The sequence below is a fragment of the Gouania willdenowi genome, chromosome 13 (genome assembly GCF_900634775.1).
Source record: "Gouania willdenowi chromosome 13, fGouWil2.1, whole genome shotgun sequence".
Lineage (NCBI taxonomy): Eukaryota > Metazoa > Chordata > Actinopteri > Blenniiformes > Gobiesocidae > Gouania > Gouania willdenowi.
The window spans coordinates 10772034-10791932 of record NC_041056.1 but is presented as its reverse complement, the minus strand read 5'-3'; the positions used below and the strand labels follow the sequence as shown (position 1 = coordinate 10791932).

Genomic DNA, 19899 nt, shown 5'->3' with positions numbered 1-19899 from the left:
CTTTTGGGTTTACTAGTGAGACTAGTGACTCTATTGGGTTTACTAGTGAGACTAGTGACTCTTTTGGGTTTACTAGTGACTCTTTTGGGTTTACTAGTGAGACTAGTGACTCTTTTGGGTTCACTAGTGACTCTTTTGGGTTTACTAGTGACTCTATTGGGTTTACTAGTGATACTAGTGACTCTATTGGGTTTACTAGTGAGACTAGTGACTCTTTTGGGTTTACTAGTGATACTAGTGACTCTTTTGGGTTTACTAGTGAGACTAGTGACTCTTTTGGGTTCACTAGTGATACTAGTGACTCTTTTGGGTTTACTAGTGAGACTAGTGGCTCTTTTGGGTTTACTAGTGAGACTAGTGGCTCTTTTGGGTTTACTAGTGATACTAGTGACTCTTTTGGGTTTACTAGTGAGACTAGTGACTCTTTTGGGTTTACTAGTGATACTAGTGACTCTTTTGGGTTTACTAGTGAGACTAGTGACTCTTTTGAGTTTACTAGTGACTCTTTTGGGTTTTTAAGTGCCACTAGTGACTCTTTTGGGTTTTCAAATGCCATTCATGACTCTTTTGTGTTTACTACTGATATTAGTGACTCTTTTGGGTTTACCGGTGATACTAGTGACTCCTTTGGGTTTTCAAATGCCATTCGTGACTCTTTTGGGTTTACTAGTGACTCTTTTGGGTTTACAGGTGATACTAGTGACTCTTTTGGGTTTACTAGTGACTCTTTTGGGTTTACTAGTGACTCTTTTGGGTTTACTAGTGACTCTTTTGGGTTTACCGGTGATACTAGTGACTCTTTTGGGTTCACTAGTGATACTAGTGACTCTTTTGGGTTTACTAGTGAGACTAGTGGCTCTTTTGGGTTTACTAGTGATACTAGTGACTCTTTTGGGTTTACTAGTGAGACTAGTGACTCTTTTGGGTTTACTAGTGAGACTAGTGACTCTTTTGAGTTTACTAGTGACTCTTTTAGGTTTACTAGTGATACTAGTGACTCTTTTGGGTTTTTAAGTGCCACTAGTGACTCTTTTGGGTTTTCAAATGCCATTCATGACTCTTTTGTGTTTACTACTGATATTAGTGACTCTTTTGGGTTTACCGGTGATACTAGTGACTCCTTTGGGTTTTCAAATGCCATTCGTGACTCTTTTGGGTTTACTAGTGACTCTTTTGGGTTTACAGGTGATACTAGTGACTCTTTTGGGTTTACCGGTGATACTAGTGACTCTTTTGGGTTTACTAGTGACTCTTTTGGGTTTACCGGTGATACTAGTGACTCTTTTGGGTTTACCGGTGATACTAGTGACTCTTTTGGGTTTACTAGTGCTACTAGTGAGATACTTTCCGTTTGCTAGTAGTACTAGTAAACCAAAACGTTTTACTAATGAAGGTTTTTGGCACACTAGTGTGCGAGTAAGCCTTCCTAGAAAAGCTAAATCATCTACTAGTAAACCATTTTTTTAGAGACCCTGGCTGTAGAGGATGTCAAAATACTTGGATGTAATTAAAAATTTCCATTATTGATAAGGAAGGAAGTGGCTCAGTTAGAGGAAGTTGTCCATAAGTTGGGTGAAATGCTATCAAATAAGGTAGTAAATGGTTCTCAATACGTAAAGTCCATTTTCCATTTGATAGGTTGTTGGTGCTTCACAGCCAGGGTTTGGGCAAGGGTGTCATATACTGTAGGCGTATCAAAAAAACACGTTTGACATTTGGAACAATTTTCCTCAAAGTGAAATGTGTATTTTGACATTAGATGAATCAATTATACATTCATTTTCTGACCCTCATGCTCCTTTTTTTCTGGGTCGCCGAGGTCTCGAATTAAAAATGTCAACTGATTGTTTTGGAAATTAGAGGGATTTATATACGGTTGTTTACATGTGAAAGTACTTTACCACTGAAGTAGTGAATTTGCTCTTTATTCTTTGAAAATGCAGGATTTTGATGGTTTTTCCTATTTGACATTAAGCTGTTCCCTAGTACTGAAACAAGTTTTACACTTCAGGGTTTAGAGATTCAGGTAGTAAACTTACAATGGATCGAAAAATAGTGAACAGATCTTTTGATTCGTTAATATGGCCTAATACAAAACCATTTCAGAGCAATAGAAAATAGTTTAAAACTACAAAAATCCGGTGCAAAAGTCTGAGAACACACTGGTGTCTTTGGATTGTCTGAGTGGTCGCTGAGTTCAGCTCAGGGTTAAGGTCCAGCTCAGTGTGTGGAACAGGACACAGCGGCTAGTTTCCTGAACCTCACGCACACATAACGTAGCCCTTGCCCTTTTTATTTCAGCCTATTTCCAAATGTCACAGTGGATGCACAGAGCGGGCTGTGGACCGAGGAACGAGATGTCACAAGAAGTCAGTGAAGACACAAAGAGCAGCCAAGCACACACTGAGCCCACGAGGATACATGCCGCAGGTCCTCGCATCAGTTTAACCTGAGGCAAGGTTCAGCAGTCAGACTTTTAAAACAAAAACAAACCTACCTTTAAAGCTTCATCAGTACTTTATAACTCTAAAACACACAATTCAGTCAACGCAGTTGTAGGTATTGTTTTTTTTTTTTAAATGGAGTTTGAATTGATAGCAGTCGATCCATCCATTTTTGAAACCTGCTAATCCTGCAACGTCACAACCTGTCATTGTTTAATCAGGGAGTCATTCAGGTTACACCATGAAACTGTCTCCAGTCCATCACAGGGCTAACACACAAACACAAGCAAAAGCTAACATCGACACCTAATGAAGAGGATTTGTTTAACCAACATGCGTTTTTTGGATTGTGGAAAGATACTGAAATAGCAGTAGAAGACAGTTTTTTTAATGGGAATTGAATTATAATCACTAATCAGTCGTTCTGGTAACTGAGTTCTGTTAAATTTACTGTTGTAAGTGACAATCCCTCAGTGGATGCTCTTACATGAACATATGGTATATAGGTGTCCCAATTCAACTGTTTCACATCTGATACGATATCAATATTGCTGCTTAGAGCATTGGCCGATACTGATATTCATCCATTACATTATCAGCACAAATTACACGTACAGTAATTTTATGATTTATTTTTTAATGTGGAATGTTAGAAAAGGCTCAAGTGATATTACTCAGAGAACAATATAGTCAGCAACAGTAGGCATGAGGAATAACATGCCCATTTATTAATAATCAATGAGTTAAACACATTTTAACTTTAAACACAAGAATATTCTACAATTGAATAAAATAAACTAGACAACCTTGAAAAATTACCTCAATAAATCCACTAAAAACCTAAGTGCAAAATATCCTCTAATTCAAATCAAACTTTATTTATAGATGGCTTTTCATACACAAAATATTATTCAAAACGCTTTACATTATTAAAACTATGCAAACAATCCACCCCCCCACACACACACAGGCACAACACTAGTTTAACATAAACTATATACAGTATATATTCTACAACTGAACATAACAAATGAACTTAAATGACCCCAAAAAGACAACCTCAATAAAATTATTGTTTATGTATTAAAGTGCAGGCCGATATATTTGATATTCTTTTTTTTCTTCTATATTGGATCAATATTCGAAGGCATTTAATGTACTGATAATAAGCACAGAAATCCATAACATTTGGAGATCTTTTTGTGTGACAGTAATAAGCCTTTTCACACGATAGGAAATCTCGCTCTCGTTCATTTCTCGCATGTGAGTTCAATGGTCAAAAGGGATAAACTCGCCTTGGCTGACAGCGAGTCTGACAGAGATTTAGATTAATGTTACCGTTAGAGCATTGATTCCTTGAACTAGCAATAATAAAGGTAAATACAGAAAAAAAAATACATAACCACAAGTTAAATGCTTGGGAGAAGGGATGTGGAAACAGTGGAGGTCTGTCGCTTTGATACTGCTTCTTTCAGCAGTTTTACTAAAGTGCTCGGATATGTGCATCATTCCCGTGTAGAGTCCGAATTCCATCCGCTGGAGACCCAGGTAGTCAGTGTTTTCGTGCACCAGGTGTAAACTGTGTGAAAGCGAGGGGGCTACCTTGCTTCCATACTGCTGCTGCTGCTGCTCCATCAGTTTTTAAAAGTCCTCAGATCGGCCAAAAGTGGCTTCAGCGGAAAAATCTGGTCCCTCCTCTAGTCTGAATATGTGTAATATTAATAATATAAACACTATTAAAACACTAAAGATCACTGGAATAAAATTACAAACACTTTTAAGTTGGAAATATCAACAGAGTGAATGAGCTTGTTTACGTTTATATCCTTCTCGACCTATGACCTCCCCCAGGTCGCACATGCGCAGTTCCAGAGTGTGAAAAAGGCCTTATTGTGACACCGAACCAATTAGCTTAATGCTAACTGCGCATGATGCCTACATTTCTGGTTTACCTATAGTTGCTTGACCTTCACTCATTCATCCCCATCTTTGATACTAATGTGTAATTCTCTCGTATTTACTGCCATATTGTCCTTTCTTTTCTGTTATTTGTTACTTCACATTTTTTCCCCTGATAGTTCTGCAGTGACAGGAAGCCATGAAGCTCTCAGAGTCATTGCTCAACCTGTGTGTCACCTCTGGGTGTGAGAGCGTGATGAGCAGAGCGTGTTCCTCTCTATGCTCCAGTGCACCGTCCGCTTTCACAACAGGCCTGACAATCCGTGTACTGGATCAACTGTTTTCGCTGGTTGTTATTATTTGTTGTTAATGGTTTACAGGTTTTAAACTGAAATGTGAATGTGCCAGAAAAATTGTAACCCAAAGTTTACATTGTGCGTGTGTGAGCGATGTGACGACAATTTATATAAATGTAAAAAGTGACACACAATTCAACTTTCAATTGTTTTTAAACCTTTTTTGTGTACAAGCAAACGAATGACATTGAAATGATGTTTGTTTCTACTGTGAGAAAACTTCTGGTATCAGAAAACAAACAACATATTTCTACAGTTTTTACAAATAGAATAAAAATAAAAATCAATTTCTCCTCGGCTCCTGAAAACCAACACCTCAGTCATTAACTTGTCACCGGAGATGACGGAGCCATAGGCAGCCTGTAATTTATGTGTTTCCACTGGGTTATTAACTTTACCTACATTTCACTGTGTCTAGTACTTTAGCCAGTGGAACGAAGGGCAGCCGAGGAGTGCATCACAGGGAAACTTTATACAACAATAGTAGCCGCAGATAAGCCAACAGATTAATCTAAGCCGATGACATCTACAGCAGCCGCAGAGGAGCGGAAAATAAAACGAAGTGATATCTAAACTTTCCATAAACGACACAGCTTTGCAATAAAACAATTAACATTCCTGCAGAGACCCTGACTGTGTCTCCTGGAGTTTTGATGAACTTCACGGTGCTTCATGATATCAGGTGTTATAAAGACTCTCCACAGCTTCAATCCTAATAGGTTTAGGGCAATGCTGTCTGTGTATTACTAATGATCGACCAAGTTGATACTACACTCAAAGGGGTTTGTCTGATGAATAATTGGCTAGGTATCATGTAAACTATACCACCATTTTCTCCATTGGCTACTGTTTGTGTTATTGTTGTTGACAGTAAATGTTCTGCACTTTTGTTTGGTTATTTTGATCTGATAAATACAATAATCTATCAGACATTTTTTCATAATTCTTTCAGGGATACTGCAAATAAATGGGAATTTTATTGATATATTGCTTACCCCTAATATCTGGTGTGAAATACTGGAAGGCCAGTGTTTTAATTTTCTTAACGGCAATCACTAATTCATTAAAGGATTAATTAAAAAAATACAAAAAAATCTGAAGAATAACTTAAGAGGATGAAAAATTAGGATTTTTGATGATGAAAAATGCATTTCCAAGAAAATATGCATGAATGCCATATGGGAAAACATGCAAACTCCACACAGACACATGGGGCTTTTATGCACAATTCCTTACAGTATTTTGTATTTTTATTTTAAATAATAGCTGGTGGAACAACAACAGTGTTTTACATTTTGGGACTGAGAAAAGGCAAATATGTTTAATTTAATTGAATGTATCAAAAAATAAAAATGCAATTTTTTTTTTTTTTTTTTTTTTTTTAGAAAAAAAAAATGCAGGCATTCACTGCTGCAGTTATTTTGCTTAAAAAAAAAGATCATAAAACCATTTTAACTTTTTTAAATTAACCAGAACTGCAACTATTTCCTCAACTTTAAATTATTTAAACAATTCTAAACTGACATAAACAGTAATAATCAATTTGCATGCAACTATTTAATTTTTTTTTTTTTTTATTTCTTCAACGCTTTTCACAAATTGTCTTCAAGCTCAGATCTTAGCATGTTTCAGAATTTTATCATTTTTTTGATAGCCTAAAAAAACTTGACTAGTTGACACACAAAAAAAAGTCAATTTACAAATATTTGTGTTCTTTGTCTGAATGAAATGAATATGAGATTTCCAAGTTTTTCATCTCAAATTAAGTTGAAGATGTGCTCCCAATGCAAACCTTTTCACATTTAGTTTTGCTTCCAATTTTTTTTCTTTAGCCTTAATTTAACAGCAGTTCAGTTTACAGTTGTATAACCATCTCATTTATGCCTTCAGTTTACTGTAATTTAGCTCAACAGACTCTGATATGAACAATGCTTTTTGTTGTCCTCTTTTGGGATAAAAAACTTCACATTCAGCGGTGTAACTGTGAATTGTTCGCTCTTCTTTAAAGTCTTTATGGTGCATACAGCAGAGTCCAAAGTCCAGCAAAGTTTTGCTGATAAGGGGAGCCAATAAAAGCAGTGTAAACAGGTCTGCCTGGGCCCAGGGCCTGGCCCTGCTCTGTGGATTTACATAAGGCCCCATCAGCCTGCCCACTCATTACCATGTTTTATATCCCTGCTCTCTCTAGCATCATGGTAAAGTAGCTCCATCCTGCTCTCCAACAGGGAAGTGAAGCAGGTGTCAGCAGGTCTAACAGACCCCGTCAGGAACAGGACCAGGAACCTTTTTTTTTTTTCTTTTTTTTTTTTTACTGACTCACATCAACTATCCATCCACCGACAGAAGCCTCTATGTTGTCTTTTTAATGTTCTCTAAAATGGTATCTAAGCTGACATCCCTTCAACAGGAGCTCCTCAGCGCCCTGATGGACTCAGGACTCACCAAAGACGTCCTCATCCAGGCCCTGGACGACATCGACCCAAATCCACCGGGGTTTGGGGTGAAACTGGAGAATTTGCCGGTGTCTCCCGCGCCGGCGCAGAAGATGAACCACGACACGGACTCTAAGCCCGTTTTTCACACCCTCACCAACGGACATAACAAGGGCAAACTGTCCGGGGACGAGGGCTCAGAGGACGGGGACGACTACGACACACCACCGATCCTGAAGGAGCTCCAGTCCCTGAACACGGAGGAAGCCGCGGAGCAAAGGGCCGAGGTGGAGCGCATGTTGGCGTGAGTCCTCCTGACGCGTATTTAACGCATTTAAACCTTTTAACGTTCATTTCTAAAAGACAAAAACCTTTAAGTAAATTCAACTGCTTTAATCCACGCATTTTATGGATTTAACAGCCAGTTCGTAGCGTTGAAAAACTTTTAAAACTTTTTAAAAAAAACTTTATTTTAAATCCAAATGAGGTCAGTTTATGCGTAAAAGGCGATTTGCTCTGTTTACAGTTTTAAAACAACCCGCCACTCCTCAGTTTTCACAGTCTAGTTACTAATTATCGTCAGACTATTATTTCTGTTGCTTTGCATAATAAATAAATATATTTATTTTAATTTTTTATTTTTTTACCTATAGCCACTCCACCTTTATGCGATAAAAAGACGCAGATTTACGCACAAAACACGGCAGGGAGAGAAAAAAACACTCTAAATTTCATTATTATTATTAATAACGAAACTATTATTTTTATTATTATTATTATTATTATTACATCCTGTTTTAAAGCCATTTTCCGATTTCTACGCGTTGCGTTGGAACCAATATTTACGTTTCTGCAAAAACCAAAACTAACCCACGTGTAGTTAAGTTATTATTAATTTCTTCCTATAAATCATCAACTGAAAGATACACAGCGGCGTGTGATTAGCCTGAATGGAGATCTGGTTATTCATTGTCAAAAAGTTATAAACTAACATCTCCCACTTAACCCGCAGACTAGACGTAGTAGGCCTCCACATTCTCCAAAACAAACAGACGGCTGTAGATTTTAAATATATACTCACTGATCATTCTCTGATCGTTCACGGTAAGGCTTGTGTTTTCACCAACAGCTTTTATTTTCACTTTCTATTGGTTAAAATTGTAATTTATAAGCTTGTGAATTTTTTTTAATTTTATTTTATTTTTTTGTTAACAATGCAGCTACAATGATAGATAACATTTAGAGTTTTAAAATAATTTTTCTGCAACAAACCTTAATTTTTACATTATTTTTAATTTATTTTTTACATATTCTTTATTATTAGAACCTCACATTTTACTAAAAATATCAAGGAAAAAGAAGTCTTTGTTTTTAATTCCAACTAACTACTGCTGTTTTAATGTATCTTTATTATCCATAATTATCATTATGATACTAAATGTGAACTAATGGTCAAATTCCCTATCTTTGTTAAAAGGCTTGAATACCTTTACAGAAAAAATTTAAGCCATTGAAATTTATTTAATTAATTGTTTACACATGTTTTACTATCACATTTTTCAAAAAAGGTCTACTCTTATGTGGATTTTAAAGCACTTCAACACATGCAATCCAATGTATTTACATGAAAAATGTTTTTTAATACACATATTATCCCATTAAAGAAAATGACGGGAAAATCTCAAACATTTTTCAGTAGTCGCTAAACTGAAACGTTTTTTTTTTTTTTTGGGGTGGAAACAAACACTAAGTCCAAGTTTCCCAACCTCTCCAAATCCACTTGAACTAACCTTTGGAAATATTTACAGCCTATTGAATGGGCTGCCAGTGATAGAGGGGCTGTCTGTGAGAGGGCTGCCATCACTCCCAAACCTTTAAAACTAATGGTTGTACAAAAAAACAGTGACGTTCAGAGGAAGTTACAAGTTGAAGAACATCTTTTAATTTCATTTAAATAAAGGTTTTGTATCATTTTAACACCTTAAAAGAGTCCCATTCCTATATGAGCTTGATGTGCAATGATTTGACATTGTTACATTGGTCTGACAGACGTCATAATAGTCATAAAACACTCACCCAGGGTTGATTTTCACTTTACTGCTTCCCTGTTAAACTTGTACACAGTTCAAATCAGCCGTGTTTTTTTCCCCCTCTACAAACCCAGTGAGGATCCATGGCGTGCTGCCCGCATGATCAAAGGTTACATGCAGCAACACAACATCCCCCAACGGGAGGTGGTGGACATCACTGGGCTCAACCAGTCTCACCTTTCCCAGCACCTCAACAAAGGCACGCCCATGAAAACGCAGAAACGAGCGGCGCTCTACACCTGGTATGTGAGGAAGCAGCGGGAAATTCTTCGACGTAAGTTTGTTTGAGTCTCTCACAGTCTGACCTTCGTCTGTAATGAGCTGTGCATACATTTACTGTGACTGCAGCTTGTGCAGCTCACGTCTGCTGAGGTTGATAATAGCAGCATGCTGCCATTTATAATCTGGTGTGGTATGTCATTTTGGCATTTCTGCTTCCAAAATTGATTGAATTGTTTTTTTTTTTTTGGCTTAGTTGGGGTTCAAATAAGCCAGAAATATTGTGTTTCAATTTTTCTAACCCCTCAACCCCAATTTATGTTACACTTGTCTTGTATACATTAATTGTATGCACGGTATAGAAACGACTTTTAGCCATGGAAATTATATGATAGCTATTAATTTGTGAATATATACATGAAAATAATTAGAGATAAACCTGAACGTCATTATAGGTTGTTGAATATAGACAAAAACAAAATTCTAGACAAATATGTATTTATCACAGCACTTGTTAATTGAAAACAATGGGATTAAATTATTTGTTTGTTTTTTTTCCGTCATTTTTGGGGAAAACTAATTTCTATTTATTTTTAAATTGCAGTCCTACAATGCTGCTCATTCTTTAAAGGACATGTTGTGCCAATCCTACCAAGAGAAAAGTTGAATAAACGTGATTATTTTAGCATTTATCTAAGACGTTATTAACAGATTTTTTAAAAATCAGTAAATTAATGTAAATGTTTACAAAGGGTGGCACGATATATCGTGCTACAAGATATCGCGATACTATAAATGTCAATATATATTCATATATAAATGTCAATAACATTATGATTTGTTTTTGTTTGTATTTTTTGCATACAAATATGCAGCTGTTTACATTTTTTTTTACGGTCATTAGCTGAAGGCACGTCATCATTTAGGAAAACAAACAGGCAACTGTGGGATGTTGCGCAAGTTCATTAACGCTAACTGCTGGAGTTGTACGTCGCTGTGGATAAAAGCGTTTGCTAAGTGAAATTGTAGATAAGTTGAATAAATGCTAATGTTTAAAATTAGATGTTACTAACTGATTTTTTTAAAAGCAGTAAAAGCAAATTAATGTTAATGTTTACTAAGGGTGCGACAATGTATAGTGCTCCACGATATTATGATATTATAAACGTCAAAAGAGATATCGTTGATGGCAAGAGTGGTATTATACCCAGTGGGTATGCCCAGAATTGGTCAAATAACAGCATGGTTTTATTCAAACTGCATAAAAAAAAATATCATATAGTTATCGTGAGCCCATCTTGTGAATTTGTACATGATTCCACTCCTGATAATAGATGTTTTCATCACGTATCTATATTTCAGAATTCAACCAGATAGCTCACAGCTCTGGTGGCCCCATCACAGAAAAGGACAACCAGGACCCGGCCTTTTTCTTCCCAGAGTTCAACCCCTCTGGTCAGGGCATGGGTCAGACAGGTGAGGACGTCTCCAGTGAACCCACGTACAAGAAAATGAGACGCAACCGCTTCAAATGGGGACCCGCATCCCAGCAAATCCTCTACCAGGCTTATGAAAGGCAAAAGAATCCCAGTAAGGAGGAGCGGGAGTCTTTGGTGGAAGAATGCAACAGGTAGATGAACGGCTTATTGAAGTAGCTTTATTCGAGAAGCATTTTTTTCTCCACCTCATAAAACATTGTGTGTTTGTTTCCCACAGAGCGGAGTGTCTTCAGAGAGGGGTTTCCCCCTCTAAAGCGCAGGGTCTGGGCTCTAATCTGGTCACAGAAGTGCGAGTCTACAACTGGTTTGCAAACAGGCGCAAAGAGGAGGCGTTCAGGCAGAAACTGGCCATGGACGCCATCACAGTACCAACACACGGACTCAACCCACTGCTGTCCCACAGCTCGCCTCATCATCCTCATAGCAGCGCCTCGCCTCCCAGTAAGATGCTTTTTTAACTGCATGGATTCACTTTGTAATCACAGAAATGACAGTACTGATAACCTACATCACACTAAGCAAAAGTTAGACGTGGAAAAAAAGGTAAATATAATCCAAATCAGACTTTGGAGGGATTTTCCCGTTATTTCATGAAATCCTGACTTAAAGTGTCGTCATTTACCTCTTGGCAATTGACACCTTGACGCATGGTTCGATCTGTGTTTAAATTGTATATATTAGACAAGTTCTGCAAACCTGCATTAGATTTACTTTGTATAACAAAAAAACAGTGACACAGAGAAGACAAATGCAACGTAACAACTTAATGAGCATTTGCATCAATATGTAGGTACTCACGTTATACTGCATTTAGTGGGTTAGCATGCTAGCTTTAGCTAACACCAAAAAAAGGACACATTTCATTAGCTTTACTAACTGTGAAGGAGCTCCAATGGGTGTTATAGCTCTTCTTCAACTTCTGTGTGTCAATCAACAGAAGTGGATTCAAAAGAACTCTAATGCATTAATATCAGTAGTAACTGAAAGAGGACATGGGTGTGCGTCTGAGCCTTATTTGTTTCAGCAAAGTAGAAATAGTTCTTTAAATACATCTCAGTTAAGCAGCTTTTTCTCTGTACTTTCTGTATGTTAGTTTGATATGAGTCTCTAAAAAGGAGTGAAATGTGGATTGTATTTGTTGGCCCTGCAACAGACAAGCCTCCTGTCTAAGGTGTGTATACTACTCCACCCTGTGCTCGATGTGACCACAATATTACATTAAAAATTTGTGAGGTAATCTAGGAAAAACATTGACAGTCTGAAAATAATTCAATGAATAGATAACGTGGCTTTAACCCAAGATACTACAGTATATAACATACAGTAAGGGCAACATTTGATAAAGTTTATTGATTAAATTAAATGAAATTAAAATACAGCAGTAGGTCTATTAGAGCAGAAAGTAATGTAGCTATTTCTATTGAACTTAATTAAAGTGTACTTTAAGAACACGGGGCAGGAAGTAGTTTTTATTTGACCTTTTTTTGCAAATCTAAAACCCCCCAAAAAATCTTCTTCTTTTTTTTTTTTAAAATAATTTTCAAAAGTTGTATTTCAATTAAATTTAGTGCCAACTTACTGCCAAACAGACCTCATTTTGTTGCAAGAATAAATCCCCTTTAAAACAGAATCACCTTTTTTTCTCCTTTATTGGCAAAAATTACCAGACCAATGAAAATAGGGCCACAATCCACTTTTGGGTCCTGAACCATAAGTTGAGAACTTCTTGCAAAATGACTGCTTACAAGCCCAATAACTACACTGAAGGCCCCCCACACAGAAATGCATATACTAAATATTTATTTGTCTGTTGTTACTTTTGTAACTTCAGATATTAAACATATGTTCATTTTTGAGGTTTAATATTTAGTAGTGCTTAGATATCAACAGTAATTTACGTCATATATATTTAAGTCAATAATGAGCGCTGATTCTATATATTTAATGTGATTCCACTGAGTCCTGTTCAGTCAGTTTTGACTTGATTGGGTTTCATAGCATCAACAATCAGTATTATTAGTAACAAGTATGTAAGTTGCTTATCGATAAGATCTCCTCATTAGAATATCATTAAAATATTGTATTTGACAGTCAATGACCATCCATATAGTCAAAACAGTTAATTTCCTCATTTTCTTTGGTGTGAAACGTCTCAGAAGAGACACAGCTGATGTGATCACAGCCAACTCAAGTGATCAATGAGCGTGAGTTAGTGAGCTGAGCAAATGCCATTGTTATTCAGCTTTCTGAAAACACACTGAGAACAATCCACATTGTACCTGCAATCTCCACTCCAAAGTCAGCATGGAGAGGACCTACACAAAGGCCAGCAATCCTGTGACAGGCCAGGGTCAGGCCAGGGTCAGTGAGGGAGGGGTGGTGGGTGTTGGGGGGGGGGGGGGGGGGGGGGCGTCAGACACGTCCACTTCACCTCCACGTCCCGTCATCGCCACATTTCCTCCTCTCATTCAGGTTGCTAACGACAGCGCCCGGAGACTCGCCAAAACCAGGAGACGCAACTGCGTTATTGCTCTGACCATTTCACCCTGACCTGATGTTTGCGTGTGGACTAATTAGTATTGACTCAGTCTACCTGGTGTATACAACATAAAAAACGGAGCTGATAGGCTTCACAGAGCATTATCCCCGTGCCATCACTCACCCTCTATAAAAGTGTGATTGGAGAGTCTCGCTCTGAGCCCATTGTTGTCCTCTCATGTTCGAACACGAGGGGCGGCTTTGAAGGGAAGACAAACTGTTTGCCTTGGCTTGCTCTTTTACCCGTGGATAAACTGGTCCCACTTGTGGATTATGTGTTTGTTGTTTGTAGTTTCTCTGAGCGCCCGATAGGCCTGTGCAATTAATCGTGATTCAAGATATGTATAGTTTTCTGTTTTGGCGATATGGAAAATTACAACATCGAATACCACATTTAACATTTTTTTTATAGCTTTCTTTGTATTAAAATACTCGTTTTAAGAGTTGCTGCTTTAGCAAATCCATCCAAGCACAGTTAAATGGATTTCTGAGTGCGTCCTAACCAAAACCTTCCCCTTAAAAAAGCCACACTACAGAACCCACTCCCATGTGCTGTCAGTGGGAGGGGGTCGCCAGATGCCTTCAAGAAACTAGGAATCATTTTTGAACAATTTGAGCCCATTTTTTCCTATTTTTACTAATTTTCTGCAACTCCACCAAACTTGCAATATTTTAATCTACTTTCATCACTTTTTTGTGCCATATTTTTCCTCATTTTAATCCATTTTTGCAACATTACTCCCATTTCTGCCACTTCACCTTAAAATGTCAATGTCTTTTCTGCAAATTTTTGCCACTTTCAAGACATTTTCGGCTTATAAACTCTTTCTACCACTTTTTCCACCAAATATTACATATGTTGACCCATTATTGTCACTTTTAATCTCTTTTCATCATATTTCTTGCTTATTTTTCCAATTTAACCACATTCACGATTTGTCATGCCCATTATTTGCTAGTTTAAACTAATTGTTAAAATATTGACACGTTGAAGCCTTTTTAACACTTTTTCTGTCTGTTTTTGGCCACTCTAATATGCAACTTTTACCCAATTTCTATGGTTTTTAAAATCCCTTTTGACCACCTTTTCCACCATTTTTGGTGATTTTTAACCCAATTGTTTCTGATTAAAATAAGGATTTACATCTTTAAGATGACTATATACTATGGCTGGATAACAGTGGATATTATTCAGATAAATAAATACATGTGATTATCACAGATTCATAGAACAATGGACCATCATTTTGCTAACTTTGTGGATGAGCCCCAAAAAACTCTCCCCTTTATTCCTCCTTAAATGGCCGTGTCTCCACGTGACTATTCTTTAATGTTTATGTCTGTGTTCAACCACCTCCAGGTACAGTGGGGGTCCACGATCTCTGGCACTTTTATTTTGGGGGTCGCGGGCTGAAAAGGTTGAGAATCACTGCCTTAGATGAGAAAAAGGCAAAAGTGGCACATTTTGTGCAGCTGTTTGTTAATAAATGTGCCTGTGTGGCATTTTACACCCACAAGTTTAACCCAGAATTGTCTTTCTGGCAAGATTTTTCTGGCAAGATTTATATTGTATATTGCTATTCAGAGAAAAAAATATTGATATATGAGTTTTTGTTCCATATCCCCCAGCTCTAATACCTAACCAGGCGTTGACCTGTTATATCATTGTTATGGAGGTGGAATGGTTTGTAGAAACGGATGCTGGAAAAATGTTCTCCTCATCTGGCTGCTTACAAGGCGTCCTGCTGGCGTCCTGCCAACTGCATCAGCTGTTTCTGAGCATCGGCGGCTGACCTGACAATAATATCCCAGCGGGTCATCTCATTGCGTTGCTAAGGCACGGCCTGTATTATGCATGCTTAATGGACAATTAAAATCCTTTACTACTACATCTCCCAGGCCTTTGATAAGGGCCTCCTCTGACTTCTACTCTCTATACTTGGCTCCAGCAGGAGGTCCCATTGTCCGTGGTGTATTAGAAGACTGTAACCTAGGTTCATTTATCTGCCGGGCCTGAGGGAGGACTGGTTTTAAAGCCACCCCCACTCACCTTTATGGGGACCAGTATAGTTGCTGAGGCCGTGTTCAGACTTAGAGCAGCAGGAGCTGTCCACTGGGGTATTGGCTCTTTTCTGGCCAGACAGGACTGATGACCCCTTCCTCGCCTATAGAGAAAGCCACCCCCCCCACCCCCCCTCCCTAAACCACACCTTCAGTCATACGAGCGAGGTCACCGCTGGGTCATTTCAGAGAAACTCCTCTGACTGACTCTGGGAGTTTTTATTGATTCTGCTTTGGTTCGTTGATCAGTCGGTCACAAGCAAATACACAGTCAAACAGTGGAGCATGTAGTTGGATAGGGATCTCTTTTTTCTTCAGGAAACTGAACTTACTTGAAGGAAGCTGGCGTTCTTTTTAGCGGGCACCTGCATTTCCCTCAAGCTGTGTTTACTCGTTCATTCACTGTGTGCTTTTAAAAGTAATAAACATAGAAGTTTGTTTCAGAAAAATACATTTATTTCAGTATTTCTAAAGATTTTCTTAATTATGTATAAAATATTTCCAGTGATTATCTGAAACAATTTCATAGCTCCAATACGTTAGCAGCTTTTTCATTATTTATTCATTTTTTTACTGATGTGGATTCTTTATAGTTCCTCACAGAGAAAATAGTTTCCTCCTGAAAAATGAAAAGGTAAAACCATCTATATAATTATAATATTCAATATAAACAACCACATTTCACATTTCACAATCTTTTTGAGTCAAATCAAATTTTATTGTTATTGCACCAGAGCTACAATGAAATTGTAAGCAGCAGTCCTATCAGTGCAGAAGACAGACATTCATTGCTAGTTTTACCCCCAGAATTATTCACTTTCAGGCCCGAATATAAGTAAAAATAATTTGATGCTGTTTTTTTTACTTTGTGGGTATTTTCTTTCATAAAAATATTGCTAGCTTCTGCTAAAGACTTATCATAAATCATAAAGCTAGTAAATACATCGCCCTCACAGACATGTATCAGGATTTGGGACCTAATCCTCTACATGCCATCATGTGGTGCAGATCGTTTTGGGTTTGCATCCCCAGGGTTTTGAATTCACTAATAAATAAATAATAATTTTACATTTAATTTCAAATTGTTTGCACATTGCAGTTAAATTTCCAAGTTTCAAATGTGAAGCAATTTTGATTCATTTCTAGTCCTTTGACTAAAATACAATGTATTTTAGTCAAAGGACTATTTCAGTTATAGTCTAGTTTTAGTCAACAAAATGACATTAAGATTACTAGATCTTTTACAGATATTGTCGACTAAAATATGAAGCAGAAGAGTTACATTTTTTCTAAAGATTAAATTACCATCGATCAACCTGCTATGGGATGATATTAATGTTAAATGTAAATGCACGGACAGATTTGATGTAATCAATGTTACGACCACATGATCACATGAGTTCCGATTGGATTTTGTCCCATGTGACGAAATTATGGTTTTGTTTCTAGTTTCGACGAAAATATAAACATATTTTTATATCGTTTTTGTTCACATGTTTACATTTTTAAATTAGTCATGGTCTATTTATTGTAACTTAAAAGGATGTAGTTGACGAAATCTGATGAAATTTTTTTGTTGAGAAAAATATGTGAAGATGTGAAGGATGTTTATTTTAGGGTGTAGCCAAAACTTTGAACGAACGTGCAGTAAAGCAATTAACAATAGGGGTGGGAACCTCAGGATACGATACGATACGCGATACAAAGCTCACGATAACGATTGTCTCACGATATGACGATACTGCGAATATCGATATATTGGTCAGAAATCAATCTACGATAATCTATGACATAACAAGAAAAAAAAAAGATTAAGTAAAAAAATACAATTTTTATTTTATATCTCTGAAAGACAATAAATTGAAAGTGTCCTATGAACAGTGACACTATTTTAGTGCAACATTTCTGTAAATAAGTGTCAACATACCAATGTAAATGAATAAGTATCTCCAAAAGTGCTTTCTGTAAACAAAAATAGGGTCTTTTTTTACCAGTGACATCATTATAGTGCAATATTCCAGTAAACAATATATTGGTTCCTTCAACAAACAGTGACAAAATTTCTGTGAAGATGTACCTGCACATTTTAGTGAAAAAGCAGAAAAGGTTTTGAAAAAAATAAAAAAATTGATACTTAGCGGGAGCATATCGATAATCAATCGTGCGGAAAAATATCGTGATACATCGCCGTATCGAGATATCATCACATTCCTAATTAACAAGTGCATAATTATTGAGTGGAGGGAGGTTTTTCTCTATTATCTGGAGTAATTTAACTTAATTGTATGAAGACTGATGTACAGTCTCACAAAGTCTGAGAATGAAAGTCTCCTTTCACCTCTCTTGATTGAAAATAACCTTTACTTTGCATTTATTTTGGTGGGACAAACTTATTTGGCAGTTGAAATGTGCTGCTCACTGAGGCAGCGCCGTGTAGGCTGACCCGTGTGGTTTTTCACATTAGTGAAGCGGCACAGTCAGGGCCTCCTGATCAGATACAGTGAGTTCTTATGCTACCCATGGGCTGTGATGCCTTCATTCACCTCATTCTGACACAGGAAGGCACAGCTCTGCACTTTCCTCTGCTCTGTGTCCTTAGAGAGCAACAAAGAGGACACTGGATACGTCCTGCAGAGACCCAGGAGGTCTGTCATATGCAGTGGCTCGACAATGAGCACTGCCTGGGGTTGGGGAGGCAGGCTTTGATTTTACATGGCTCACACAGGGAGCCAGAGGCTTTTAAAACCTGCTGAAGCTCCTTATTGCCACCAAACCCTCTGAAGTTCTCACCCTCCTCCTGCTGCTTTAACACTGATGGCTTCAAGGTTTTATTTTACAAATCCCCAAAATCTCTAAGTCTCCTGGATGGAAGCTTGGGTGGTTCACAATATAATGGTGTCGAAAAAAGTTTTCCAAATTTTGCCTTGTCCCTATTGATATTTTGTACCAAATCTGTAACAAAAATTGGGCCAATATAAGATTTGTAAAGGGTGGCACACTTTTTCACAATTTTTATTGCTCAACCAAAGAATGTGCAACTTTCACAGATATCAGAAACTTTAATGATATAAAGGAAAGTATGGTCATTAATAGTTTCTCCCTGTATTTATAGTAAATGAATAAGAACATTACAACAGTTCAAACGCTAAAAAAACGTCATCATTGTGGAAAAAGTGTGCCACCCCTAAATGAGCAGCGATTGACTCCATTTTTGGTGCAGATGCTCACAATGTCAATGTGAACAAGGCGAAAAGCGATCTGGCAAAATTTGGTGAAAATTAATTTTGTGAACCACCCTATGGAAGCAGTTATAAAAACATCCAAACTGTGGTTTATATATTCATTTTTAAAGTCCTCCTGACTCTCCTCAATGTTAATTCCCTGCAGTTACTGTCGAAACCAAAGACACAAAAACCTGCCCTGAATAGCATCCTTTTCTTCCTGCAACACTCAAAGAGGTTGCCCAGCTTTTAGATAACTGACATTTTATGAGCCCTCCTTCTTTGTGTGGCAATGGGGGTCATGAGTCCAATGGAGTGCTTTATTGTTCCGCGGTGGTGTTTACAAGGCACGGCGGGCTGTTGTGGGTTTGATAGTGTTGTGTGGAAGACAATATGATGCCTGTCGGAGCTACAAAATGGAGGACAGGTACTTCAAAGGATGACAGAAAATTTACCGAGCCGGATATTTAAGCCGAAGTTCTGTAATAATCAAGTTATGTTTGAGTTTGAGAGATTTTTAGGGTTACATTTTGGAAAGTTTATAATGAGGCAGCAAGTTGGCTACCCTAAGATTTGTCTCTTATCTTTGCATTGTGAATTTGCAGTGGTATTGCCATTGGTTACTGGAATTAAGAGTGGCTGAATGTCTAGTTTTCAAAATAAAAGAAGATAAAAAAAAGAAGTGATCCAGTACAATTTGCCCAAGTAACTTGCGGAAATTATTAAGAGGAAGTCAAGGAAGAGATTATAGCAGTTGACAGTCGAAACTTGAGGAGGTTAAAGTAAATTTCCTGAAAAACCGTTGTCTGAAGAAATGAAACCTTAAGTTATTATTCAAACAGAAGGCAAAAAGAACTTTCTCAAATTATTAAGCGGAAGTCAAGGAAGCATCAAAGCAATCAGCAGGCGCCTCTGAAGAAGATTGGTAGTTGACTGTCGAAACATGTCAGGAGATCAAAGTCAATTTTGTGAAAAAAAGTTGTTTGAATAAATGAAACCATACCATATTATACAAAAAGGAGACAAAAAAAGTTCTCAAATTATTAGACGGAAGTCAAGGAAACATCAAAGCAATCAGCAGACGCCTCTGAAGAAGACTGGCAGTTGACAGTCGAAACATTTCAGGAGATAAAAGTACAT

The 19899-nt window shown here is 37.4% G+C and overlaps 1 protein-coding gene across 1 annotated transcript in view; it reads left to right on the top strand.

The window, feature by feature from the left end:
- Positions 1-6836: 6836 nt before the first annotated feature.
- The window catches only part of hnf1ba (HNF1 homeobox Ba), a 31406-nt gene continuing 18343 nt past the window's right edge, over positions 6837-19899 (top strand). The window contains exons 1-4 of the mRNA XM_028465337.1: positions 6837-7435; positions 9296-9495; positions 10803-11070; positions 11157-11380. Of these exons, the coding sequence (XP_028321138.1) occupies positions 7065-7435; positions 9296-9495; positions 10803-11070; positions 11157-11380 (1063 nt within the window). The 5' untranslated portion in view covers positions 6837-7064. The remainder of the gene's footprint in view (positions 7436-9295; positions 9496-10802; positions 11071-11156; positions 11381-19899) is intronic.